This window comes from Spermophilus citellus (assembly GCF_964194105.1).
Source record: "Spermophilus citellus genome assembly, chromosome: 1".
NCBI classification, from domain to species: domain Eukaryota; kingdom Metazoa; phylum Chordata; class Mammalia; order Rodentia; family Sciuridae; genus Spermophilus; species Spermophilus citellus.
Window position 1 is genome coordinate 16,749,475 of NC_138182.1, and position 25,173 is coordinate 16,774,647.

The following is a 25,173-nucleotide window of genomic DNA, read 5'->3' on the forward strand; positions in this document are numbered from 1 at the left end:
TTTAGAAGTGAAATTATTGGGTTATGAGATTTAACCTCATCAGTGCATTAATCCCCTGCTAGGGCTTAACTGGGTGGTAACTGTGGACAGGTAGGATGTGGTTAGAGGAGGTGGGTTATACGAGGGCAATTCTTTGTGGGTCCATATTTTGTTCTGGGTGAGTGGAGCTCTCTTTCTGCTTTCTGATAACCATGGCCTGAGCTGCTTTCCTCCACCACACTCTTCTGCCATGATGTTCTGCCATACTTTGGGCTAAGAGCAATGGAGCCAGTCTATGGACTAAGATGTCTGAAACCATGAACCCCCAAATAAAATTTTCTGTCTTTAAAATTGCTGGAACATGCACCCATCATGAAAGTGTCTGGAAGACACTTTCATGATGGGTGCATGTTTACATACATCTGTCCAAACCCACAAAGTATACAGCATCAAGAGTGAACCCTAAGGAAAACTATGAATGTTGGGTGATAATAATGTATCAATGTAGGTTCATCAATTGTGGCAAATGTACCACTCTGGTGAGGATGCTGATTTCAGGGGAGGCTATGGATGTGTGTGTGTGTGTGTGGGGGTTATATGGAAATCTCTACACCTTCTTACTTTGCTGAACCTAAAACTGGTATAAAGTCTATTTCCTTAAAACAAAATCTGTTTTCTATTTCTAGGTATGAAGGTGGATTGATCAAATCATGTTAATGATAGATTATTTAAATAGAAGAAAGTTCATTATTTAAATTTATATCAATAAGAAAGATGAGACAAAGGATATATAAGGAGAATATATTAATGGATTTCTTACTTCATTGATGGATAAGAATATTTTGTGCTATATAATTAAAATATGATAATCAATGTAAGCAGATGTTTCTTAAAGATTGGAAAAAGATCTTAACTATGTAAAACTCTTTTTGGCATAGATAATTTGCATATTAAAACCAATTTTAGCAGTTAAGGCATAAAAGAACTTCATTTGGGCCTTCTGTGGATTATCAGTGAAATTTTAACAACAGAATTCAAATGAAATGATACAAATTCATTTTGTAGATGGATAACAGTGATTTAGAGCTTGAAGAAATAGAGTAGTTTTCGGAAGGAAAAAAAATCCTTCATTTTCTCAAAATAGGCTTAAGGTTTTCTCTGAATAAATAAGTTATGTGAAAGAAAAAATAGCTTTTTATTATGAGAAAACTTGAAAACTATAAACAAGGATGGAGGATCTAGATATTTCCAAAGAATAAAGAGGAGGGAGGAAAAGGGGATCATTGTGGATGCCCAAATTGCTCACTCCATGCTTATGAAAGAGATCTGAATACCATCAGGAAAGTCTCTGTTAGGTCTCTGTGGGTTTCAATGAGCTGTGTTAATAGACTCCCTGAGTAATCAAATTATGGTAATTTGAAAGAGACATCCCACCCTCTTGGTGTAAGGTGTTCAGGAGTGGTTTCCTCTTTATTTTCTTTGTTTTGTGGTTGTAATCAGATTCACAACATGAAGTGCCATTAATCACATATGATAATGATACTCCCACCGCGATTTATGGAAAAGGCTAAATCAATTCTGACATCTGACAATAGTTAGTCATTTTATCATGTCCCTATGAACATGTTATTGTGTTTCATTAACTTGAGTAGTTTTGTGAAGATAGTGTTCACAAATAGTATTTAAATTTTCTCAAGAGGACAATGGATCTGTTAGAAGGAAATAAAATTTAAAAAAATAATAAAGTATCTTCCTTTGTGGGGGTGGTGGTGCACTGTGGTGGTGCATGCCTGTAATCCCAGTGGCTCAGGAGGCTGAGGCAGGAGGATCACGAGTTCAAAGCCAACCTCAGAAAAAGTGAAGCACTAAGCAACTCAGTGAGACCCTGTCTCTAAATAAAATGCAAAATAGGGCTAGGGATGTGGTTCAGTGGTCAAGTGCCCCTGAGTTCAATCCCCGGTACCTCCCCCCCTGCCCAAAAAACAGTTATATTCCTTTCTGGAGAATCAGTAAGGAAATTCAGACAACATTTTTTGTGGGAGGGAGTCTGAGAGTGATGCCACAATATAACCCTAAAGAGAATGAGTAAACTAACACAGTAAAAAAAAAAGACATATTGTATACGTTTTAAATATGGTAAAAAAATTAAAATTCCTAATATTCGATTCCATATGAATTGAAGAATTTAGGAGTGAAACTACAGTAACTAAGACATTTTATAGAAAAATCTATTAGAATAGTTCATCTTAAGTTTAATGAATTTGACTAATGATGTCCCTATGATTTTGCAAGGTAACAAAATTTTTATTAAAAAATGGTAAAATGACAATAAGCCAATTGTATTACATGAGTTATAAATGAAATGGTTCCTTCATCATAGTGGATGACCTGGTATGTACCAACTCAAATTACCAGGAGAGAAGATTATACATGAGTGGAAAACACAGAAAAGCAAAAATCATATAACTTTTTAAAATAATACTCAACAAGATTGCCTGAACTTTAAAAAAAAATCCTGACCACGTTAACAGTTTATCCTTGGACCATGTTTTAGTTTCTAGACAAAACTTTTTTATTATTAGTTACAAAGTCAGAAGAGGCAATAGACATTAAAAAATAGAACAATGCTCATAATACCTTTTCTGTATTTCTCCAGAAAAATTTGTAATTATCTTTTCAATGGGATTTTAAAATTGCTACTTGATCCCCATGAATTTAATATATGCATTACCTGCACAACATTAAAAAAGATGAAACATTAAGATTAGAAACATAAATTTTTGTACCAAAGTAAACCTTAGTAACTATGAAAGATAGTTCTCTGTGTGAATGATTCCAACCAATAGGAGAGAGAGTGGAATATCTATCTGAGCTGGAGACTGGATCATAGCCGTTCGGAAGATTCAACAGAGATGAAATATAATTTTGAAGTCAACATCCAGGGAACAATAAAAGTGCATGAAATGGAAGCACAGACAGTTCTCATGAACAGACAGTAATAAAACCAAGGGTACAGGAATCCAGATTTTGTTGAGGGAAAGCCTCTTTCTGGTGCTTTTCAATTATTAATTGGACAGGTGGAGAGATTGATGAATAAGGAAGTGTCTCTTTTAACTGTATCCTGCAGGACACTTCTTTAGAGAGAACTGGTAATAATTCCTTTTCCTTCCTCTTGGTGTTGGAGACTGAATCCAGGGCCTCATGCTTGCTAGGCAAGCACACTGCCACGGAGCTATAGTCCCAACCCTGGCAGTATTTACTTTCAAAGTATTGATCCATGACTCATTAGAACCTAAAATTTTCCAGTAAGAATTGTGGAATTATTTCACTCATTTTTTCAGAACAAAAATCTTAATGACACTTTGGAGGGAGTATAAAGAAAAGAATAGGGGTGCAATGTCTACTGACCTTTATTTTTTCAATGACCAATTCTCTCTTACAAAATGACCAGTTTTCATCTTTCTTTACTTTTATAGTAGGACAGAGGCTTAATAAAAACTAAAAATTCAGCCCCCCATATAGCTTACACGCAGCCTAGAAAGCATGCATATAGAAAAGGAGCCATGGCTGTACCGAAAAACAGTAGAAAAGAATAAACCCAGAGGACTTCCTCCACATGCTTGTCTTTGCCAACACCTATCACAATGCACCTTTAAAAGGAAGCACAGATAAGGAGAGCTGATTCCTCAATGCAGATAGAGTAGCCCACAATTAGGGTCATCATGTTTACAAAATAGCAAATTATACTTCTTAAAATTGATACTTCCTTGGTAGTTTTTGATGTAGTTTACTCCTTTGGAGTATACTTTGAATACTATGAGTTAATATTTTGAAGTATAGTAATGTGATTTTGCTTCTCAAATGCTTTTTTTTAAAAAAAAAAAATTCTCTCTCCTGTTACTACTGTAAGAGCTGGTGGGAGCCCTCATCTCCTGTTCTATTTTCACCATTTTGCTGATGAGATGACAGAAGCTCAGCAGTCAAGAGAAAATCAGCAGATATAAAGGGGCAGAAGATTCACACCCTTGTTGGGAGGCTGTGGTGCGGGCCTATCATCCCAGTGAGTCAGGAGGCTGAGGCAGAAGGACCACAAGTTCAAGTCTAACCTCACTGATTAGGAAGGTCTTAAGCAATTTAGCAAGACACTGTATCAAAATAAAATATTAAGAAAGGACTAGGGATGTAGCTCAGTGGTAAAGTGCCAAATCCCCAGTACCAAGAACAACACCAACAAAAATTTACACCTTTCCTTCATTTCACTCTACACACAAAAAGTCTTGACTATGTGATTTAATATACTATATCCACCTGCATATTGATTTCACAAACAGTAGAGCACATAAAAAATAATTAAAAACATAATACTGTTATTCAATTTCATTATACAATTAAATTGTAAATATTGTTCTTTTAAATTAGCAAAAGATATTGCTGATCTTCCTGAGATATTTTTGAAAGGCTATAGTCATTTGAAAGTTTCACAAGAGGCAGAAGATATTCATAAGATTATTTACTTTCCTCTGCTCCATCGAGCCAGCACTTCATTCCTGAACCCTCCCATCTGACTTCACTTGTGATCACTTTTCAGCCTAAATTTCTTCCCAACTATCAGATGGCACTCTGCCTTTTTACAAGGTGCTATGCCAATTTTGCTAGGACTCACATGCCAATCAAATGGAAGATTCAATAGAGAACATGGCAAATGCCATCTCTTCAGCAGGATGTCCATTATCTCTGGCAGTAATGTAAATTAACACCTAATACATCTTGAGTGCCAAAATTAAAATTATGAATTGTGGGAAAAAATGTGGCACAGTAGATGTAGGTTTCCAGCTCTGCCAGAAGGACAGGTTGAATTCTAGGAGTCCCATGGAAACCAATCACACTTACAGATATATCCTGTTGCTCTATAGAGTCTTTGCAATTTGAAATGATTTCTGAACAAAAGAATACCTTGTTATTGTCAAAGTAAACTGCACCACCACAAAATTAGAACTGGGTTCAGGTACAACAATGACAGCCAGAAGAAGTAGTTAGATAGATTCCAAAGCCACATTCAAAGACCCATACAAGGCAGTAAGGTCTACTACCACTCTCTAATTAATTATCAGATAACTTGGCCAGCCCTTTCCTAACCGATTGTATCTAAATGCCCAGATGTGCAGCCCTGAATACACACCTCAGTTCTTATGCCCAGATGTGCAGCCCTGAATAAATGCCCAGATGTGCAGCCCTGAATAAATGCCCAGATGTGCAGCTCTGAATACACACCCCAGTAATCTCCATGTTGGGAATTTCACACCCAAGAAAGAATTCCATCTAGTCTAATCCCTCCCACACTTTATCAAGAAGGAAAGAATCAAAGTTATTTACATAAATGGGATCAAAAAAGGAATTCAGTCTCAGGTAACATCTCTTCCTGGTCTAGTAGCTCTGGATTACATTAAGCTGTACCTCTTTTTATGTTTTCCCTTATAGCTATGCATATTATGTTCATGGCATAATCTATATTCATATTATATGCATGAATAAAAACACTGCATAAAAATGTGCACAGCAATAGTAGAATATACTGTGTGACTAATGAATACATATTGACTAATTGTGTAGATAGTAGTATTTTCTAATAAACACTGACCTTTTATATTTCCATTACAATTTATGTTCCTACTGATATGAAATCTAGGACAGACAAAATAAGATGAGATGCTCTAAGGCAAAAGGGCCCCATGAATTGAGCTTGTAACAAAGGCCACCTAAATTCCGATGATCCACGAATATCTATCTTAGTTCTATTTCTCTGTCTACCTGTACTTTAGAATGAAAATTTTAGGGCAAGGTTAGGTCTTATTAATAATCGTACCCATTGCATCTGCAAAAGAGTTGGTGCTCAATAAACGTTTGCTGAGTGGAGAGATGGATAAATGCATGAGCTGGTACATCCTATAGATTGCTAAAAGCAACCTTGGTCTACTCTGCAGATTGTTTTTTTCATGCCTGATTTATTTCAAAGATTTCTCACAGGAACCAAAGCATCTGAATAAGACCTTTCTTTCAATCGTTCATTCATGACAACAGCCTTTTTTTCACTCATGGGCATGAACGATTAAGGCCTCTCAGAGGAAATTATTTTAATTACAGAAATCAGAACAGCTTAATTGTAAATGTGCAATGTGAGCATTTTACAAAAGAGATTAGTTGCTTTCCCCCTTCTTTCTTTCCGTTCTCTTTCAATAATTCTTAAAATCCACAGTAAAAATGATCCTAAGATTTCAGTATTCTGGAACATGTTTCTCTTCTATTTAATCACACTTAGGGAAATCTACAATGTTAATGCATAAAGGCTATGAAACCGCTAGTCTACACTTCTCTGATCTAAATTATAATCAGATAGTCAATCAGTGTCTGGATAGATGAGCTGAATTCTAAGGCATGAAGGGAAAATGCAGGGAAAGAAATAGTTGCTGCAGTAACTATGGAAACACTATGGATATGTGTATCTACATGCAGATAGATGATATAGATGTTGCTATCTTGAAAACCTAGAGTACAAACGAAGATTCATTTCTTGTTGCTGGATCTTGTGCAACAACATGTAGATGAGAACTGAGAAGAACATGTGACTTCCCAGCCTGTTGTCACTCATACATATTTCATCCGGATGCAATATCTTTGCACCTGGATATTGCAATAGACCTAAAAGGAGATTCTGCTCTATTGGGTATCTACACGCACTAAGTATTTAATTTTGTCTCTTACGAAGAGGTAGCTTCTATAGGGCCTGCATTACAGACTTTTCAAAAGCCATCAGATGTTCAGGGCACTATTTACAATAAAGTAGGAGATGATGTCACACCAACCATCCCCAAACAAGATAAAGCTGAAAGGGAGCAGAAAGTAATGCAACAACAGTAATACTACCTGCATCATATCAGATTGCATCAGCCCCTGCTCTGAGGAATGTTAAGGATGGAAACATGTTGTTTCCTCCACTACTAATTCACAATGTTCAGGTTCAGGAGGCGTGCCATATCAGAACACATGAAATCCAGAAGGCAGCAAGTACTGAAGAGAGGCTGAGTATAATCTGAGGCTACAAAGTCACTGTGTTGCTCATGTTAGTTGGGACTAATCAAGGTGAGTAAGAGATGGAAATGCCAAGGCCAGGCCGCTGATCTCAAACTTGTCAATCACTTGTGAAAATCCAGATCTGCCGTTTCCAATCTCGACCTAGCAAACAGACAAGCACTTAGTAAATATTTCGGATTATTGGAGTATATTGCCAGGATTGATAAACAGGATAGTCATTTAATCAAAATGGTATTTGATAGAGATATTCTTAGGATCTCTAAAAGAAGGCGCAGAGCTTAAAGTTGGAGTGTTGAGGTGGGGACAGCCCACAGTTAGGGTGAACAGAATTGAGATTTCAGCAGGACAATTGGGAAAGGGAAAAATATAAATGGGAAGCAACACAGAAAGAAAATGACCTACACCGAGGCTACAAAGAGATTGTGTTGCTTGCAATTATTACACAGAATTTTCAATAGATTAGTATGTGGGGTTGCTGCTGGGTATCCCTGAAGGAAGTGTAACCTGCAGATGCCGAAATGAGACCAAGGTGAGAATTTGAGGCTGCAGAGAGACAGAAGTTATCCATGAACTTCCTCGCTGTTGGAAGTACTCTGACATACTTGTGACCTCTGGAATAGAGTTTTGACTCAGCAGTGGAAAGGAAAGAGAAAATGACACCGTGTAGCAAAAATTATGGGATGCTGACATTGAATTGCTTGCCCCCTGAAACTGAGTCAAAGTTGTATTCAAAAAACTGCTAACCTAATATTCTAGGTTCTCTTGAGAGAAATGAGTTTAAATTTCACAATAAATCAGTTTACATATTCTAAATTAATTCAATGAATAGAATTATCTAAGTCTAAAAGTCAGCCTTCTACATTAAGGTACCACACATCTGGAGGAGAGCAGTGTGTATCCTGAATGTAGCTACTGCCACAGGGCTCTACACTTCTGCCAGGTGGGTCAGCCCTTCTGGATTCCACAGGGAAACCCAGTGACAAGCCACAATTTGCTGAGTGTTGGTGAAACCATCAATTCCATAATGCTCACTTAAAAATTAATAGGAATTGTCGAATGTGATATGGTCCCTCTTGTGAGAACCTCTGTCCTGATGGTGACAGGCACTTGGGAGAATGGAATGTCAACTCTGCTAAACCCCTAGTTACCTCTTCATGTAGCAAAGTAGTAACACACTAATATCTCAATTTCCTTGTGTTTTTTTTTTCATTAGGTGCTAAATATGTCTTATGAGAAATTGAAGAGAATCAATGCTTCAGAGGATGTTGCCAGAAAAGTAACCTTTATGTAAAAAAATTAAAAAGTGAAATACCCTCAAGTCCTTCTATACACAAATGAGTCCTGTGATTTTGAGTCATTTAATCTAGTAATATGCCATCTTCGTGATTATTAGGAACCACCTTTAAAAGCGAAATACCTCAGAGAGTCTCCCCACCCATGATCCTAATTTGGCACTTATTTATTTTGTTTACTGCTGATGCTGCCACCCACAGATATTTGCCAGCTGCTATAATAATTAGTCTCCTCCACTTCTCCAGGGCAGATTGAAAATCATAGAGTAAGGCATTCATGGTGATTTGTAACCTTCCTGATGCTTCTCACACTTAGGGACACCAGTAGGTATCAAATACAGGGCCTTTGAGGCACTGGCAGAAACAAATCTCTCAATAAAGTGTTATGTTAAAGTTCCAATCAATGACAAGAAGGCATTATGCAAAGACAATTTATTCCTCTCTTTTCCTAGTAACCAGAGGCACTATATGAATAATCAATTATAGGAGTTTAAACTTTCTGGGATGAGTTCCTAAAACTTCTTTACCTTCAATAGAAGAGGAGTGCCTCAAAACTATATTGCTATCCTGTCCAATTCATTAGACACTAGCCACTTGTGGCTCCTGAGCATGTGAAATGTGGCTAGTCCAAATTGAGATGCAAGTCCAAAATGCATGCTGAAATTTGACTGTGTATGTAATATAATGAGAAATCTAAGAGAACTAATACTTCAGGGGCTGTTACCTGAAAAGTGCCTTCGTTGTAAAAAATGGGAAATAACCTCAACTCTCTGGACACAAATGAGTCATGTGGTTTGGAGTCATTTAATCAGCGATGGGCCACCTTCATGAGTATCTGGACCTGTGTAAAGAGCTAAATATCTTGAATGTCTTCTTTGATGTCTTAAAGGAGCTCTTTGAGTTTTTTCTAATAATTAGTAGTTTGTAGAATTTTTACATGAAATTAAAATGCATGCATTGATTTTTATTGATTGCACATTTAAATGACAATGTTTTGGATATACCGGGTTAAATGGAACATTAAAACTATTTCACCTGTTTTTTCTTTTCACTGAAAGAAAATTTGAATTGTATGTGCGGTTCACACCATACTGCTTCATGGAGCTGCCATAGACCATCGAGCTTTACATTCAAAGACAAAAGCCCCAACCCTCTGTGAGGCAGTGTGGAATGGCAGCAGGGACTGTGGCATTCAGCCCAAGGATCCTCCTCCAACCAGTGAAATAACCACCACACCTATCCCACAGGTTTAATGCAGGTACTAAGTGGTAATACATGAAAAGTACCCAGTGGAGTATCTGGCAACTACTCAATAGCTGTTAGCTTAGACAGGAAGAGGACTCCATAACAGTGATGATGTTCTGGTTAGGCCTGTGCCCATTTCTGCAGAAGTAAACTTCTCGTTGTGTATATTATGAGAACACTCCTGAGTACATTAAGGGATGGGGCGGGGGAGTCATTCTGGTTCTAACAATGGGAATGATACAACTTTTTCTTCACTGTTGGTTTGCTTTCCCTTATTAAGGAATCATGTTAACCTCCTCTTGGTGGCTAATAGAAGGCTTCAAGAAACTTCACAAATTCAAAGGCTGAGAGGTCAAACAGTAACTATGGGGGAAGTTCATATTCTTTAAACATCGAAGCCATTAGCATACTGAATACTTAGAATATGCTACCCATCCAAAAAGAGAGAGAAAAAAGCTATCTACCATTTTCTTTTTTTTTCTTCAAACATGTCCTCATTTGGCTTCCACTTTTTCACTTTCAGTTAAAAAAAAAAAAAAAAACAGATACAGAGAAACATTTCTCTATTACAAATATACGAATAAAAGAGCCAAGCATTGCAACAGATGGCCACCAACACTGACCTCAGGATTAGGCCAGGAACTGGAGTGATCAGACCCGCTTCAAATTGGAACATGGACGATGATGCTAAAACAAGCTCAAGTTAACATTAATTAACTCCAGCTGATTTTTACGGTGCAGTCACAGGCCCAGGGCTGTCTTATGTTCCAAGAAACTGTAGAAATCCACATTTTATAGGGATCCTCCCAATTTTAAAATAACATGTGAAATCTTAAAGAATGCAAGCCAAATAAAATATGTCTGTGGGTCAGTTTAGACCAAGGTCCACTGGTTTGTAATCTGGTTTAGATCCAGATTTGGGGCCCAATGGAAAGTATTATCCAAGGATTTCTAGTAAACATTCTTTGGTCAGTCTCATTCCTACCTCTACATTGTGTCTCTATTTTTTTTATTTTTTATTTTTTTGTTCCTTGTGGGGAGGAAATAACCTGCATCTAAGCCATACAACTGTTTAGAGTACCTAAATCAATCAATAAACTTTAATAGTTAAATACTTAATAAGGGATTCATGAAGGTCCCATGTATTATAGGATTCAAAGTGCAGAATGAGTCACAATAAACATGCATGCACGCACACAGAAACATTAAGACATTCTCTTAGTAAGAATGTCTATGAGGTTACTATTTGTGAGATTTCCTAGAAATATTGGCAACAAAATTCTTTTCACATCATAGTATAAATTTTTTAATAACTATATTTTTTGAAGAAATGCCACTGATGTGTTAAAAATGCATAAGATGATAAAATGAAAAAAGTAGAATTCAGTATTAAACATCTCACACAATTTGACAGCATAAAATTATATCAGCAGTGCATTAGAAACACAAGCTTTTGAAATCAGTTATTCCTACAGGGGGAATTTAGGATTATTTTATTCTCTTCTTTGGAGCTGTCTGCATTTCCCAAAAAAAATTAAATAAAAGAAAGAAAGAAAAATGGATTAGCATATATTGATTTTATAGCTTGAAAAATATATATTAAATACATAAAATATTTTTTTTCCTGATCACCAAGAAAAAGTAAATATTCTGGTGATCTAAGCTAGAGTAACAATTTTTCTGGAATTTTCTAGGTCACTTGAAAGAAAATAACTCAGTTTGGTTTGGATGATTCAGAAGTTTGTATCATTTCCCTGGTTTTCTTTGTCCCTAATCACCGCACATGTGAAGAACTATAAATCAGTCAAGGGGGAAGACTTGGATAGTTGGGAGCAGAGGGTTTTTACAATTTATTAAACATATGGTATATCAGGCTGTTGCTGGGGTGGGGGCGAACACTTTAAACTAAAAAAAAAAAAAAAAAACGCATAAAATTTTTTTTTTTCAATCTGGATTCTATCTGCCATCCTTGCCAAAATGTCAGGGTATGTTTCTCTCTATTCCAAAATAGATAGTTCGGATATTTTATGGAAATAGTGTCATAAATATTTTATATAGTTATCTTCTGTCTACAAATGCAGCAGGATATCATAAGGTTCGTCTTTTCAATAAAATTCTTTATTGCAAGCATAGTTGAATTCTCTGTGGCCCAGCCTATAATTTGAACAACAAAATCCTCAGAAGGAGGGAAAGACAACTTCTGCAGAGTGCTTAGTTCTCTGCTATTTTTTACAGCCCTATAAAATCATGTACTTTCTACTAAATATTATCCATTTTCATCGAAAAACAGTGAAATAAATGTTGTCTTATGTCTTGATATATTTTTGGTAAGAGAATGTGTTTTTAGCAAGCCAAGAGGAAATGAAACTTTTAACATCCATTATTTATAAATGAATATATTTCTTTATGGAGAGACTTACATTTGTACCTACTATGAGAAGAGTATAGGGAATAATGTTTCCATAATTAATAAATTTATGAAAGTTTAAAATGTTCAACGAATGGGTGTTTTTGATTGTCAACTTTTTACATAAAATGAATCCAGAAAAGTTTATCTTCCTGACTTCTTCAGATACAATAAACTGAAGAGGACAAAATTCACATGTAAAACCCTCTGCTTTCTGCTGAGTATTGTACACAACAGTAGTATTTTTGACATGTAGCACATCCTGCAAGGGTAAAAATGAATTCACATATCTGCTTATGCAAGTTATTTTAAGGCCACCCAAGGTTAACTTGGATGATCTATCGATTTAGGCTATAGTTTTACTTACATCTGAATGTCAAGGTCACCATTATCCTATTACTGACAACCTGAACTGTCCATTTTCACTCTTGACTATCCCAGTTGGCAGAAGAAAATGTAGAACTTCAATACTGTTTGGGAAGATTACTTGTTTCTGAGCATCTGGTACTGACCCATTGTGTTTGTGCCGAACATCAGCTCATCAAGATGAAGAAATGCAAAGCACAGACATGGAGAGAAGCAACCTTTCTTGCCATCACAAAGATAACAATGGAGAAAACCTATGGAATGCAATCGTACACCTCCCCTCTTTCTCACAAATATCCGTCTGACCTAATACCTCATTAAAAAAAATACTTCATGTAACCCTCCCTACCTACATCCTGCTTCAGCATGTCAGCACTATTAATGCCATATATCTGTCAAGCTTTATTAAAATTCTTTTGATGTGTACCTTGGATCATAAAACTCTACAGTGCACGATATTGCACCAGGGATGTCCTTGTAACATTGAATCTCAGAAGATGGGACAATAAAAGAGAAATTCTCCAAACTTTCAAGTTCAGCCTAGGATATCCTACACCCTGTGTTCCCAACCTGCTTTTGCATGTGTGAATACTTAGAATATGACTATTGTTAAAACTTTGTTTCCTTGAAACCTTTTTTTGCCAGAAGAGAATAAATGCATTGGGAGATAAATACCCTAGAAGAGAGGCAGTGTTGACACTGGGATAAACCATCAGTTCCATTTTTCTTTCTGAAACCATTCTAGAAGCACTGTTCTTTGAGTGACAGCACTAGTTTTATCATTGGGCTTTTTTTTTTTTTTTTTAATATGTGATGTACCTTAATTGGTACAGTTCACCAGTGGATGTTCACTATTAGTAACAAAGACATCTTGTCTGTTTGTAGCAAACATTTTACATGGCCCCAGAGGAATTCTTATACTTATGGGGCACCAGCAAACCACAGACATGCCAATCAAAATGGATTTACTGTGAGCCCATCATGTTTGTAAATACAGCGAATATATCCCAGGGGAAAAATCTAGGGCAGAAAGGCACAAAAAAAGGGTAAAGGGGAACTGAATGCAGGGTAGATAAAACCCAAACACTCCAACAGAAACAAGCAAACCATGTTCATTAGTTTCCTACTTTTTGTGTTATTTTAGAAAAGTACATCTAAACCTATGTTTGAGCCTCTAATTATCTGGACTGACTTTGGTTGGTTGCTTGGATTTTGCAAATGTGTCATGACCAGATACCTGATCCTACAGAGCATAAGCAATATGCAGTTCTCACCCTAGGACACTTACCAAGGAGTTCAATGATGTTCAAAGACGAGTCTACAGATAGTGCCTTGGATATCAGTGTGAAATTGCTATCAAGATTTTTAAAACACTTTCAGTTTTTTTTTTTTTTTTTTTACTTACCTTGTCGTGAATGGCAACAGACTATTCATATGTAGCTTCCAGTCTAGACACTATGATTTGTGGCCCTTGTTCCAGAATCAGTAGGAGCAATGGAGTTAATACAACCTATTACATTACTCCAATCTAGCTATGCTTGTTGTTCGTAACATCCTAGTGGTAAAATCCAAGGTCAATTTTCTGCGTCCTTCCCACTATCTGCAAGTTGAGACTGTTCATTACTACCTATTTTCTTTTTTAAAATTTTCCCTCCATTTACTTTTAGGAAAACATATTTTTCTACCTTTCGGTATTGTCTTTCTCTTTTGAATGATTTTTAAATATGTATACTCCCTGAGAGCTCTTCTGATCCCATTCTCTTCTTTAATTAAATGTTACTGTCATTCAGCAACATTTATATCTTGGTAAGTTTTCAAAATCTGTCAACAGATGGACAACTGCTACTAACTAGGAACCAACTAAGTGCCAGGTATGCTTGATGCTGGGGACAGATCCTAAAAAGGCAGCACCTTAGCTGCTGTGCTGGAGAATCCACTTCCCTCTAGATGCCATCTCCTCTCTGCTCCATGCTGCTCTGACTCAGGTCTCACCACCTCTCATCTGGTCCATTACAGCAGCTTCCAATCCCAGCACCTGCCCTCATCCTCCCTCATCCAGTTTGTCATCTCCATACACCATCTGTCTCAAGTAAAGATCTGATTACATATTTATCTTTTGAAAAAAATTGGCAGGTAGCCCTTGCCCCTATGCAAAGCCCTTCAAATTCCTAAATTTCAAATATAAGGACCAAATAATAGGGGCCAAATCTACCTTCTGGCTTCATCTCCAAAGATCTAGGACCTGGACCCCTAGCAAGAAAACTGTTCCTCTTTCATTCCTCTGAAAGACACTATTCATTTTTTAAGTTCAAGTCTGACTACTGCCAACTTTAAGGTGTTTTCTCCAATTTCTCACAACAAAGAACTCTGTATCTTATCCACACTTCCATCATTATCCTGATCACTTATATTACATTCAAATTTTTATGTTTATATATTCTGGTTAGACTGTGATTTTCTCATAGGTGACTCCATTCATTGTTGTTTCTCATAGAACACTGTCTCATATACACAAGATGAGCCACACTTATCGGTCCCTTGAAAGTACTGCACTGCTTCTATTCACAGAAAGTTGTTTTTAATGTGCAGGCAGAATGGACATGCACAGATTCCTTAGTGACACAGACAGTTTTAATTTGAACATCCAGCTTGCTTTATCTCCTTCTGTTCATTGCTATGCACTTCACGCCTCAGGAATACACATGCCTGCACACAGCATTTGGCTTCATACCCCTACGGTTGAGCTCAGTTGCTACTTCTCTGCCTGAAGCATCTTTCACCGTGTTAGGTGCTCATGTCACCTGCACAATACCCACATGTCCTTCAACATGCAGTCCAGAAATCAATGTCCCTGAAAGTCTATTTGCATTCTAAGATTATACTAGGCATCCCTCCATTCTGTTCCTAAAACATTTTTTTTTTTTGCACAGTTGTCTCATTATATAATGACACTATTTATTTCTGCTTCTCTCTTCCCACTTAGCTTGGTCTTGGTATCTCAAGAGCTTACCAACAGAATTCAACATAGAAAACATACTGACCAAATGTTTACTGATTAAGACTGAGCTAAAACTCCACAATAGGTCTGTTTTTACAAGGATCTGCATCTGGGCCAGATGAATGGTCAAGTATTAAAAATATCCAGTAGGGTCAAAGATTATCCCTGATAGGTACAGTATAGTAAGAACTGTGGCCCCCAACTCCAACTTTATCTACTTATGGCACATTTAGGGAAAGTTAAGAAGCCCCTTCATTTCTCTTTTCAGTATGAATAGAATTTCAAAATTGGATTTGGTGGGAGGGAAAGGTGCTCATTTTAATGGAATTCTAATAGTAATATAACATTAAATTAAAAGCACCCTTCACCATGTTAGGAGCTCATGTCTCCTGCAGAATACCCACAAGCCCTTCAACATGCAGTTAATAGTTCAAACATAGTTATTAGAAATAGACATAAGCCACAAAAGAAGAGAGGCTACACAGCTTTTATGCCTTGGAAATGAACGGCTTCATTGTCTTTGATTTTCACCCTTTTCCTAACTCAAACATTTCCCAAATTCATATGCCCAACCTATCAACTTTGAAAAAAAAAACTTAAAGTTAGTAAGAACAATTTTAATTATTTTATTCAAAATGATTTCATGGTTTTAATAAAAATGGGGTCTCAAAAAAATGTAGACTCAACTGAGCTCCATCCCACTATTCTAGAGTGGAAAATGTTCTTTTCTTCTTCTGACACCTGGAATTCTTTGTACTCTTTGGATTTACAAGGCTTCGAACATTACCAGGGCCATGGTAAAATTCATACATTTTCAATGGACTTTATTAATAAGCTATTTTTGTTGCTATGGTTCCTTGTTATCATTTCTTACTATTTTTAACCATGAAATTATTTATTAATCAACTGCAAAGTATTTTCCAAATATAATGTGACATCTACAATACCATCATAAAGCAGTGAGCATAAATTATTTAGGTTGATTTAAAAGTTGTAAACTGAAAGCATTATTGATAATTTCAAAAGGTTCATCCAGTCTTCCTAACACTGTATATTATTGAGGTAATCTATAATGAATAACCATAAATTACAGAAGAGAATACATTAACCACAAAAGAACTACAAACAGGTTTCATTCACCTAAGGCCTCTCCTGGTTCTTTTCATTTCTGGATCACTCCACAAAAATTAAATCCAATCAAAAAATTGCCACAGAAGGTATAAAACCAATAATTCAGGCAATAGCTACAACAGGTGGTCTTACTTTACATCTTAAATTCTTGCTCCAAAGCAAACAACTAAATAGAATGCCAGGTCTCCTTTAAATTGAATCCAGTAAATTCTTCAGAATGGTTTCCCATTGTGATCAGAGGAAGCCTTAAATGCAGGCAATTCATAGCCTTCATTTCACCAAAATTGATGGAAAATTTCTCTCAATCTTATCGAGCATCAACCACATTTATTGAAAATTGGCTCTGCTCACTGCTTTCTAGGACACATTGTTAATTCATGTTGTTTACTCAGGTGGAAGAACTACTTAAGAGCCCTGGATGCAAAACGCCAGTTCTATGTAGTGCACACAGACAGGTGTCTGTTGATGAAAATTTTCTGGTCTTTCTAAGAACTAAAAGTCAGATTTTTCTTTCAAAATCATGACCCACAGGGAAAAAAAAGGTTGTAGAGAGCCTAGCTAGGTGCAGTGGCATATGCCTATAATCCCAGCAGCTTGGAAAGCTGAGGCAGGAGGATCGAAAGTTCACAGCCAGCCTCAGCAACTTAGTGAGACCCTAAGTAAGTGAGACTCTGTTTCAAAATTTAAAAACAGAAAATGGGGATAGTGATGTGGCTCCATGGTTAAGTGCCCCTGGGTTCAATCCCTGGTAGAAAAAAGTTAACTCAAAATGGATCAAGGAGCTAGATATCAAATGAGAGACGCTGCATCTGATAGAAGAAAAAGTTGGCTCCGATCTACATTATAGTGGGGTCGGGCTCCAAATTCCTTAATAGGACGCCCATAGCCCAAGAGTTAATAACAAGAATAAACAAATGGAACTTACTTAAACTAAAAAGTTTTTTCTCAGCAAGGGAAACAATAAAAGAGGTAAATAGAGAGCCTACATCCTGGGAACAAATTTTTACCCCTCACACCTCAGATAGAGCCCTAATATCCAGAATGTACAAAGAACTCAAAAAATTAAACAATAAGATAGCAAATAACCCAATCAACAAATGGGCCAAGGACCTGAACAGACACTTCTCAGAGGAGGACATACAATCAATCAACAAGTACATGAAAAAATGCTCACCATCTCTAGCAGTCAGAGAAATGCAAATCAAAACCACCCTAAGATACCATCTCACTCCAGTAAGATTGGCAGCCACTATGAAGTCAAACAACAATAAGTGTTGGCGGGGATGTGGGGAAAAGGGTACACTTGTACACTGCTGGTGGGACTGCAAAATGGTGAGGCCAATTTGGAAAGCAGTATGGAGATTCCTGGGAAAGCTGGGAATGGATCCACCATTTGACCCAGCTATCGCCCTTCTGGGTCTATTCCCTGAGGACCTTAAAAGAGTGCACTATAGGGATACGGCCACATCAATGATTATAGCGACACAATTCACAATAGCTAGACTGTGGAACCAACCTAGATGCCCTTCAATAGATGAATGGATAAAAAAAAATGTGGCATCTATACACAATGGAGTATTATGCAGCACTAAGAAATGACAAAATCATAGAATTTGCAGGGAAATGGATGGCATTAGAGCAGATTATGCTAAGTGAAGCTAGCCAAGCCCTAAAAAACAAATGCCAAATGTCTTCTTTGATATAAAGAGAGCAACTAAGAACAGAACAGGAAGGAAGAGCATGAGGAAAAGACTAACAGTAAACAAAGACGAATGGGGGGAGAGAAAGGGAGAGAGAAGGGAAAGCATATGGAAATGGTAGGAGACCTTCAATGATACACAAAATTATAAGAGGTTATGAGGGGCAAGGGGGAGGGGGGAAAAAGGAGAGAGAATTGAACAACAGTAGGGGAGGTAGAGAGGGAAGATGGGAGGGGAGGGGAGGGGAGGGGGGATGTAGGAGATAGGAAAGGTAGCAGAATACAACAGTCACTAATATGCCATTATGTAATATTGTGAGTATGTAACAGTTGTGATTCTGCAATCTGTATTTGGGGTAAAAATGGGAGTTCAAAACCCAATTGAGTCTAATGTATGAAAGATGATATATCATGAGCTCTGTAATGTTTTGAACAATCAATTTAAAAAAAACAGACTTTCGATAGATGATAGACAGATGATAAACTGACGACACTGTCAGCCAACAGCTTAAGTTCTATGCATCCCAACTGTACTACCTATCCTCTTTCTCTGGAATAAACCAATGAAACGACTTGCCTAGCTGAAGTGATTGCCCTTGACACAATTTTTGGCTTTTCCTCCTGGAAATCACTTTTATTAAAGCAAAAAGATATGAAAGTTGTGTCTTTGTGTAAATGGCATTATGATGGCCCAGGAAGATACTTGAGTCATTTCCACATTTGCCTCCATGGAGAATAAGGTTTAAGCCATGCATGCTTAAGCAGACAACCTGTTCATGTCTCTTTACAAAGCTCCCTCTTTGGTCTTGGCGACGTCAAAGATTTCAGAGTGGCCACCTGGCATTCATGCTTCTACTCACTACCAGGTGTATATGATAGAATGAGAATGGTGTTTTAATAAAGGGGCAATGATTAGTATGGATTTATTCTTGGAAGACTACTATATTATTATTATTATTATTAAAATTTGTTTTTATGCTCATTTTAGAGCTTTGTCTTCCATGTCTACCCAATGTCATTTAGCAGAATATGGAGCAAACTAGCTGTAGGTCATATAAACAATGGAGGGTAGCTCAGGAACATTATCAGAGATACACAGGTGGCAAGAAATAGATGGTCAATGGTAAAGACTTTCCCAGCTTTAATTTATTTAATTAAAAAAAGGAATCTTACAAGCTTGGTATGGGGTTGTTTCCCCTCTATTCCCACCAGGAGGATTACAAGTTCAAGGTCAGCCTAGGCAACTCAGCAAGACTCAATCTCAAAAATAAAATTAAAGAACCGGGGGTGTAGTACAGTAGTATAGTGTTTGTTTAGCATGCATGAGGCCCTGGGTTTAATTCCCAGTATCATCAAAAATTAAAATTAAAAATTCATCTTATACACACAAGTATGCATACACCTATTCACTCATGTATATACCCAGAAACTGGAATAAGAAATATATGCTACGAATAATTGTAGGAACTCCTTAACTCCTGTGTGTCCCTCCTTGATTGTAACTCCAAAACTTGTTTCTAGAAGAGAATACCACCTGATGTTGTGTTTATCATTCTCTGGATTTCTATCAGATTTCCATCAGTTTTACTATATATATTTTAAATCCTATATATATTTTTAATCCTAAATAACATATGGCTTAGTTTTGCATTTTGTACTTTATGTGAAGTATGTAATATTTGGTGATTTCAGGCGTGTATTCTTTAGTGAGGTTTCTGCAATTTATCTGTAAATATGTCTGTGATTCATTTATTTTTTATGCTCCATAGGATTTCATGGTATGAAATAATCAACACTTACACACAGGGAACATTAATGATATTTCTACTTTTTATTCTGTTTTAAACAATGCTACTATGAACATTCTTCTATATATGTACTAGTCCTCCAGGGGAAGAACCATAGATTCAGGATATATATTTCTTCAATAATAACAATTTTTTCAACTCATTATTGGAAGTAAGTACATCAATTTACACATGCACTGGCAAAATATGGATAGTCTGATACTCTCTATCTTGCCAACACTTGGCATGCTCAATGTTATGATTTAGATATGAGGTGTCCCCTAATAAGCTTATGTCAGATGATGCATGAATGTTCAGAGGTGAAATAATTCAACTATGGCAGCTGTACTAATCTCAGAGAATTAAGACATTTGAGGGATTAATAATTTGAATGAATTAACTGGGTAGTTAACTATAGGCAAGTGGGATGTAGCTGAGGAAGCAGGTCATTCTAGGGCCTTGCTTTGGGGGTCTATATTTTCATTCCTGGCATCTCTGTCTCTGTCTCCCCTAACACATTCTCTCTCTCTCTCTCTCTCTCTCTCTCTCTCTCTCTCTCTCTCTCTCTCCTCTCATGAGCTGAGCAGTTTTCCTCCACCACGCCCTTCTGCCATCATGTTCTGTCATACCTCAGGCCTAGAGCAATGGAGTTGGCCCACCATGAACTGAAGATCTGAAATTGTGAGCCCCAAATAAACTTCTCCTCCTCTAAGCTGTTCCCGTCAGGAATTTTGGTCACGTGACAAAAACCTAACACCCAAAAAAGTGGTGATTCACATAGACAATGAATCCTCTAGAATCACATCATGCTTCTGAGTCAGAGCTTGAACTACAATTACTTCATAGTGAATTCTCTCCTTTCAAAATTGAGAAAAAGACGTGGTTTGAATCCATAAAATGGCAAGTGTAAGTTTTGAAACTAATTCTATTGATGCTTACAAATTAGTCTCCCATTTTTCTTACAAGGAAATTCCCTATAACATGATGTCAAAACATTTGTGTCTAACTACTGTGTTTTGCCAAAGAGGTAAAGTTTCCAGTCAAAACAATTAATTAGAAGCTATTAATGATTATTTCAAAGATTTAAGTAGTCACTGTAAATGAAGAGAGAAACTGAAGGGAACAAAAATCCCTAAAACATGGTGTAGGAGATGAGCTCCTTTGCTGATCTCAAACTGGGATGTTTGCCTTAAAACCTCTAACTCTACTCCCATCATTAAATTACTTAATTAATAGAGCACGCAGTGACATCGGTTTTGTGATGGACTTCAACCTCAAACATAATTCTTTCTTCTCTTAAGGTAGGGTTAGTCCTTGTAATATTTTATCTTTGTCACAAAAGTATTGTGGGTGCTGAAAGCATCATAGCACTAGTAGATCCATTTCTAGTTTGGTCATCTACAGACCATCTGGGTAATCATTTGGGTAGAAAATTCATAGGTGAAACACTAAAATCCTTGAGTCATAAATTATTTTAGTAAAAACTTCAGTTTCATTTCATCTCTTGCTATATCTATTTATCTACCTACTGACCTACCTACCTACCTTTCTCCAAAAGGCAATGCCTGGATGTCATCATGAGATTCATGGTTTTAGTTGATTAGCGCTAATGAAATTCAGGTCAGCTAAGCCAAGATCTGCACAGAAAGATGAACTTTTCATGGTCACACGATCAACAAACACCCCTGCCAATGAGAGGATTAGGGAAACAAAGACTCTACTGTTGTAGAGTACAACACTTCTCACTTCTAGGGGAAAAAACAAAAGATCATACTGTACTGATGATTGGTCTGTGATGTTGGCCTTCACCACAGGGAGGAGCATGATTGATTTTGCTAGAGGAGACCTCAGAATTGGATAGTCTGGAACGAGTGAGGGGAGGCCCTCTGTGGGTACCTGCTATGGAGCCCCCCTCCAATAAGCAGCAGAGTCAGCTGCAACCTTCCCTATGACCTTAGACACTTGGTTAGCAAATACATATCCCCCTCTCTCACAGGAGCACCCAGATTGTGACACATGCATTGAAATGTTATTCACGTCAGGCAGAATAAGTGTGGATGGCAAGGAATGGTGCACGTGTACTCCCACACCTTGGGTCTCTCACCTCCTAAGAGGTGAGGTCTCCCTCACGCTGGCTGCAAGTTTTGTTCTTCCAGAGTGAACGCTTCCATCAGAGGCCTCTGAGACTACACTTATTTTTAGTTTTAACATTTTCGATAAAACTTACTTTTGAAACAAAATCTTTCTGCTCCAAAATATGAAATATGTATTTTTTATACTAATTTATATTTCACTGACCATCTTTGGGAGGTCCTACTTCCTCTTGCTAGTCCACTTGGGTAACTCCTTTTTATTCCACTTTTGGGTAGTTCCTTCACTATGTCAAACGTTGTTGATATTCAATAAAAGTCATTGTATCAAATGTCAGAGTGATAGGACATTTATATCATTAATGGCAATTATCCCTTTAAAAGCCTTTTGCAAATAACCTTCCCATATGTTTAAACATTTTAGGAAATGATAATGTAAAAAAAATGGAATGCTATGAATTTGACAAATTGTGCTATGAAGAAACATTTTCAAGAGTAAACACCATCCTTATGCCAAGATGTAAATGTTGAGATCAATGTGGAAAGAAAAAGAAATACAGCACCAACAGTTGTGAAGAACACTGTGGCTCTTTGGCACATCCCTGAAATTAAAAAAAGTACTGTTTGGCAATCGTCTGTACAAATATGACCTTTTCTAGGCGATATGGTACCAGATTCCTTGTGTGTATTGTTTTTTCTTTACTGCTTATAGTGACCATCTTTTTGTTTCTTCATAAGGCTGACCTTGTAAATGGGAAAGCACATCTCATAAGAGCAGTTAAATGTCAAGGAAGAACTTAATATTTCCTCTAGAGAGGAAATATTCAGTGCTTCATGGATGGCAGTGGAGAGTGATCCCTTGCACTAAAGTTTTAGAGATGCCATCCTCCAGGAAAGGCCCAAATTGGGATCAGTGATTTATCTTTCTCATAAGTTCAACACAAACCATGGCATAGGATTACAAAATAATGGAGAATGAAAGGAATTATCTGCCAGAATCTATAGTGGCACTCATTAGTCCTCCCTAATCGAGTTCTACAGGTGTCAGGAAAGGCTCTTCCATCACTACTAAGGAATTCCATCACTTTGACACATGATAAAGAATAAATGCCAGGTGCTACTGTTCTGAACAATTGGTACCTACTTGCAGGCCTGATGATGACTCTCCCCTGACTTCCTAGAGCACTCCAGTCTCTTAATGGACCATTTTGTGGGTATTTATCATCCTTGAACCGCTGACCAGAAGTGTCAAGTGATCACAGTTGCAACATGATTGTTTTGCTCCATTCCTGATAGAAACTTCTCTGGTAGAAGTTGCAAAAAAAATATTGACAACATTTTCTAAACCACAGAGAACTTCTTGAAATCTTGACTTCTCTCACACCAAGCAAGGAAAACAAAACAAAACAAACAGATTTGAGCCTGGACACTTAATTGATTTCTCAAAGAACAAGGACACAGTAAATAGGACTTCTTCCATCATCATCATCATCATCATCATCATCATCACCATCATCATCATCGGCAAACATTTGTTTTAAAACCACAACAACAGCAACAAAAAGGAAGGCCAATTAGACAGACTATGCATTTTCCATTACCTTGGAAACCCGGTTTGCAACCTCTCTGCCCACGGTCAGCCCCTGGACAAAGGTACGAGCAGCAATGAAGGCACGGGTGACCTGGATCTTCAGCTTCCGGGGCACATCTCCAAATGGCTTCAGCTGGTCTGTGTATTTGCTCACGCACTCCAGGTAGTCCTCACTGAAGTGATACTGAGGGTTTATCAGCTGGAACATTCGTTCTAGGAGCCGAGCCCAGAAGTCATTCAGCATCTCCTCAAGGTTCACGTTGCCCCCAGTGTAATATCTCTTCAGCTCCGTGAAGAGGTCCTGGAACACTTCCGAATTCTGCATGTATAGCATCCCATAGGTCCGTACAAACATGTCATTGAGGGACTTCTCTGCATTTTCTAGAAGTTCTCGGAAAAATTCTGGAGATAAAACAAGAAAACAATCATAAATAATATCTAGAAAGCCTAAGGCATCTACTTGTCTTAAACACAACCACTTTTAATGAGCAGTTTCATAGAAAAATGTAGCCTGTGATTAAGATATAAATGAACTGATCAAAACAGTTTGTAAATATGTACTTTTTTTCATTTTGTAATACTGGGGATTGAACCCAGAGTCTCACACATGCTAGACAAGCACCCCATTACTGAACTATACCCAGTCCTTTTTATTTTGAGAGGGTGTCTCCCTAAGTTGCATATGTTGATCTCCAATTTGTGATGCTCTTGCCTCAGCCTCCTGAGTAGCTGAGAGTACAGGCTAGCAGCACTGCACCAGACTAAAGACAATATTTTAAATGAGAATTGATCTACATCCGTGATCTTAGATGAGACAAAGGAATCAGAAGACTCTGTAAATTCTATTTCAGAGAGGATCCATTAACATCCGAAGCTTACCTCCTAACATTCTTCTAAAATAGCTCAATTCTTTTTTTATGAACTGTTAAATTTTAGAAAATCTATGGTTTGATATAAACTCAAAATAGGTTGCAAACATAATGTGCAAAGTATCACCATTAACACAGTAACAAATGCATACCTATAAACACATTTGCTCCGGCCTATTTACAAATTTGTTGTAATGTTAAATTCAATTACATTGCTTTTATTTGGAACAGTTCTTAAATGGGATGTTCAAATTAATGTAATATTCTGGACTCCTTCTAGTTCCTATATATAGCAATCAATTAAAAGTGTTCAGAGATTCATGATGCAATTAAATTCACTTAATACTAAAGCTATAATGAACATAATTAAGGTGGCCATAATGAATTAGAAAGCTATGAAGTATCTTGGATAATCATTATAAATGCAAACTATCATCTTACAGAACTTACTTGAACAAAATATTGATAGTTGGGCTTTCTGATTAAGACAATCTAAATGAAAAGTATGTACAACAAATGAAATCTTTCATTCTGCAAGATCTCTTGAGTGTCACTGAGATCACTGATAAGATACAAACATAAGGCAGGCTAAAAAGCCATTAGGTCTGCTAGCCTCACTAGTTCAGCTGT

At 37.1% G+C, this 25,173-nt stretch overlaps 1 protein-coding gene across 2 annotated transcripts in view; it reads right to left on the reverse strand.

Annotated features, from left to right (window-relative positions):
* GPC6 (glypican 6) overlaps window positions 1-25,173 on the reverse strand; it is a 1,075,249-nt gene that overhangs the window by 517,408 nt on the left and 532,668 nt on the right. For both annotated transcript variants that reach the window (XM_081287406.1, XM_081287407.1), the window contains exon 3: window positions 23,685-24,076. In XM_081287406.1, coding sequence (XP_081143532.1) covers window positions 23,685-24,076 — 392 coding nt within the window. The remainder of the gene's footprint in view (window positions 1-23,684; window positions 24,077-25,173) is intronic.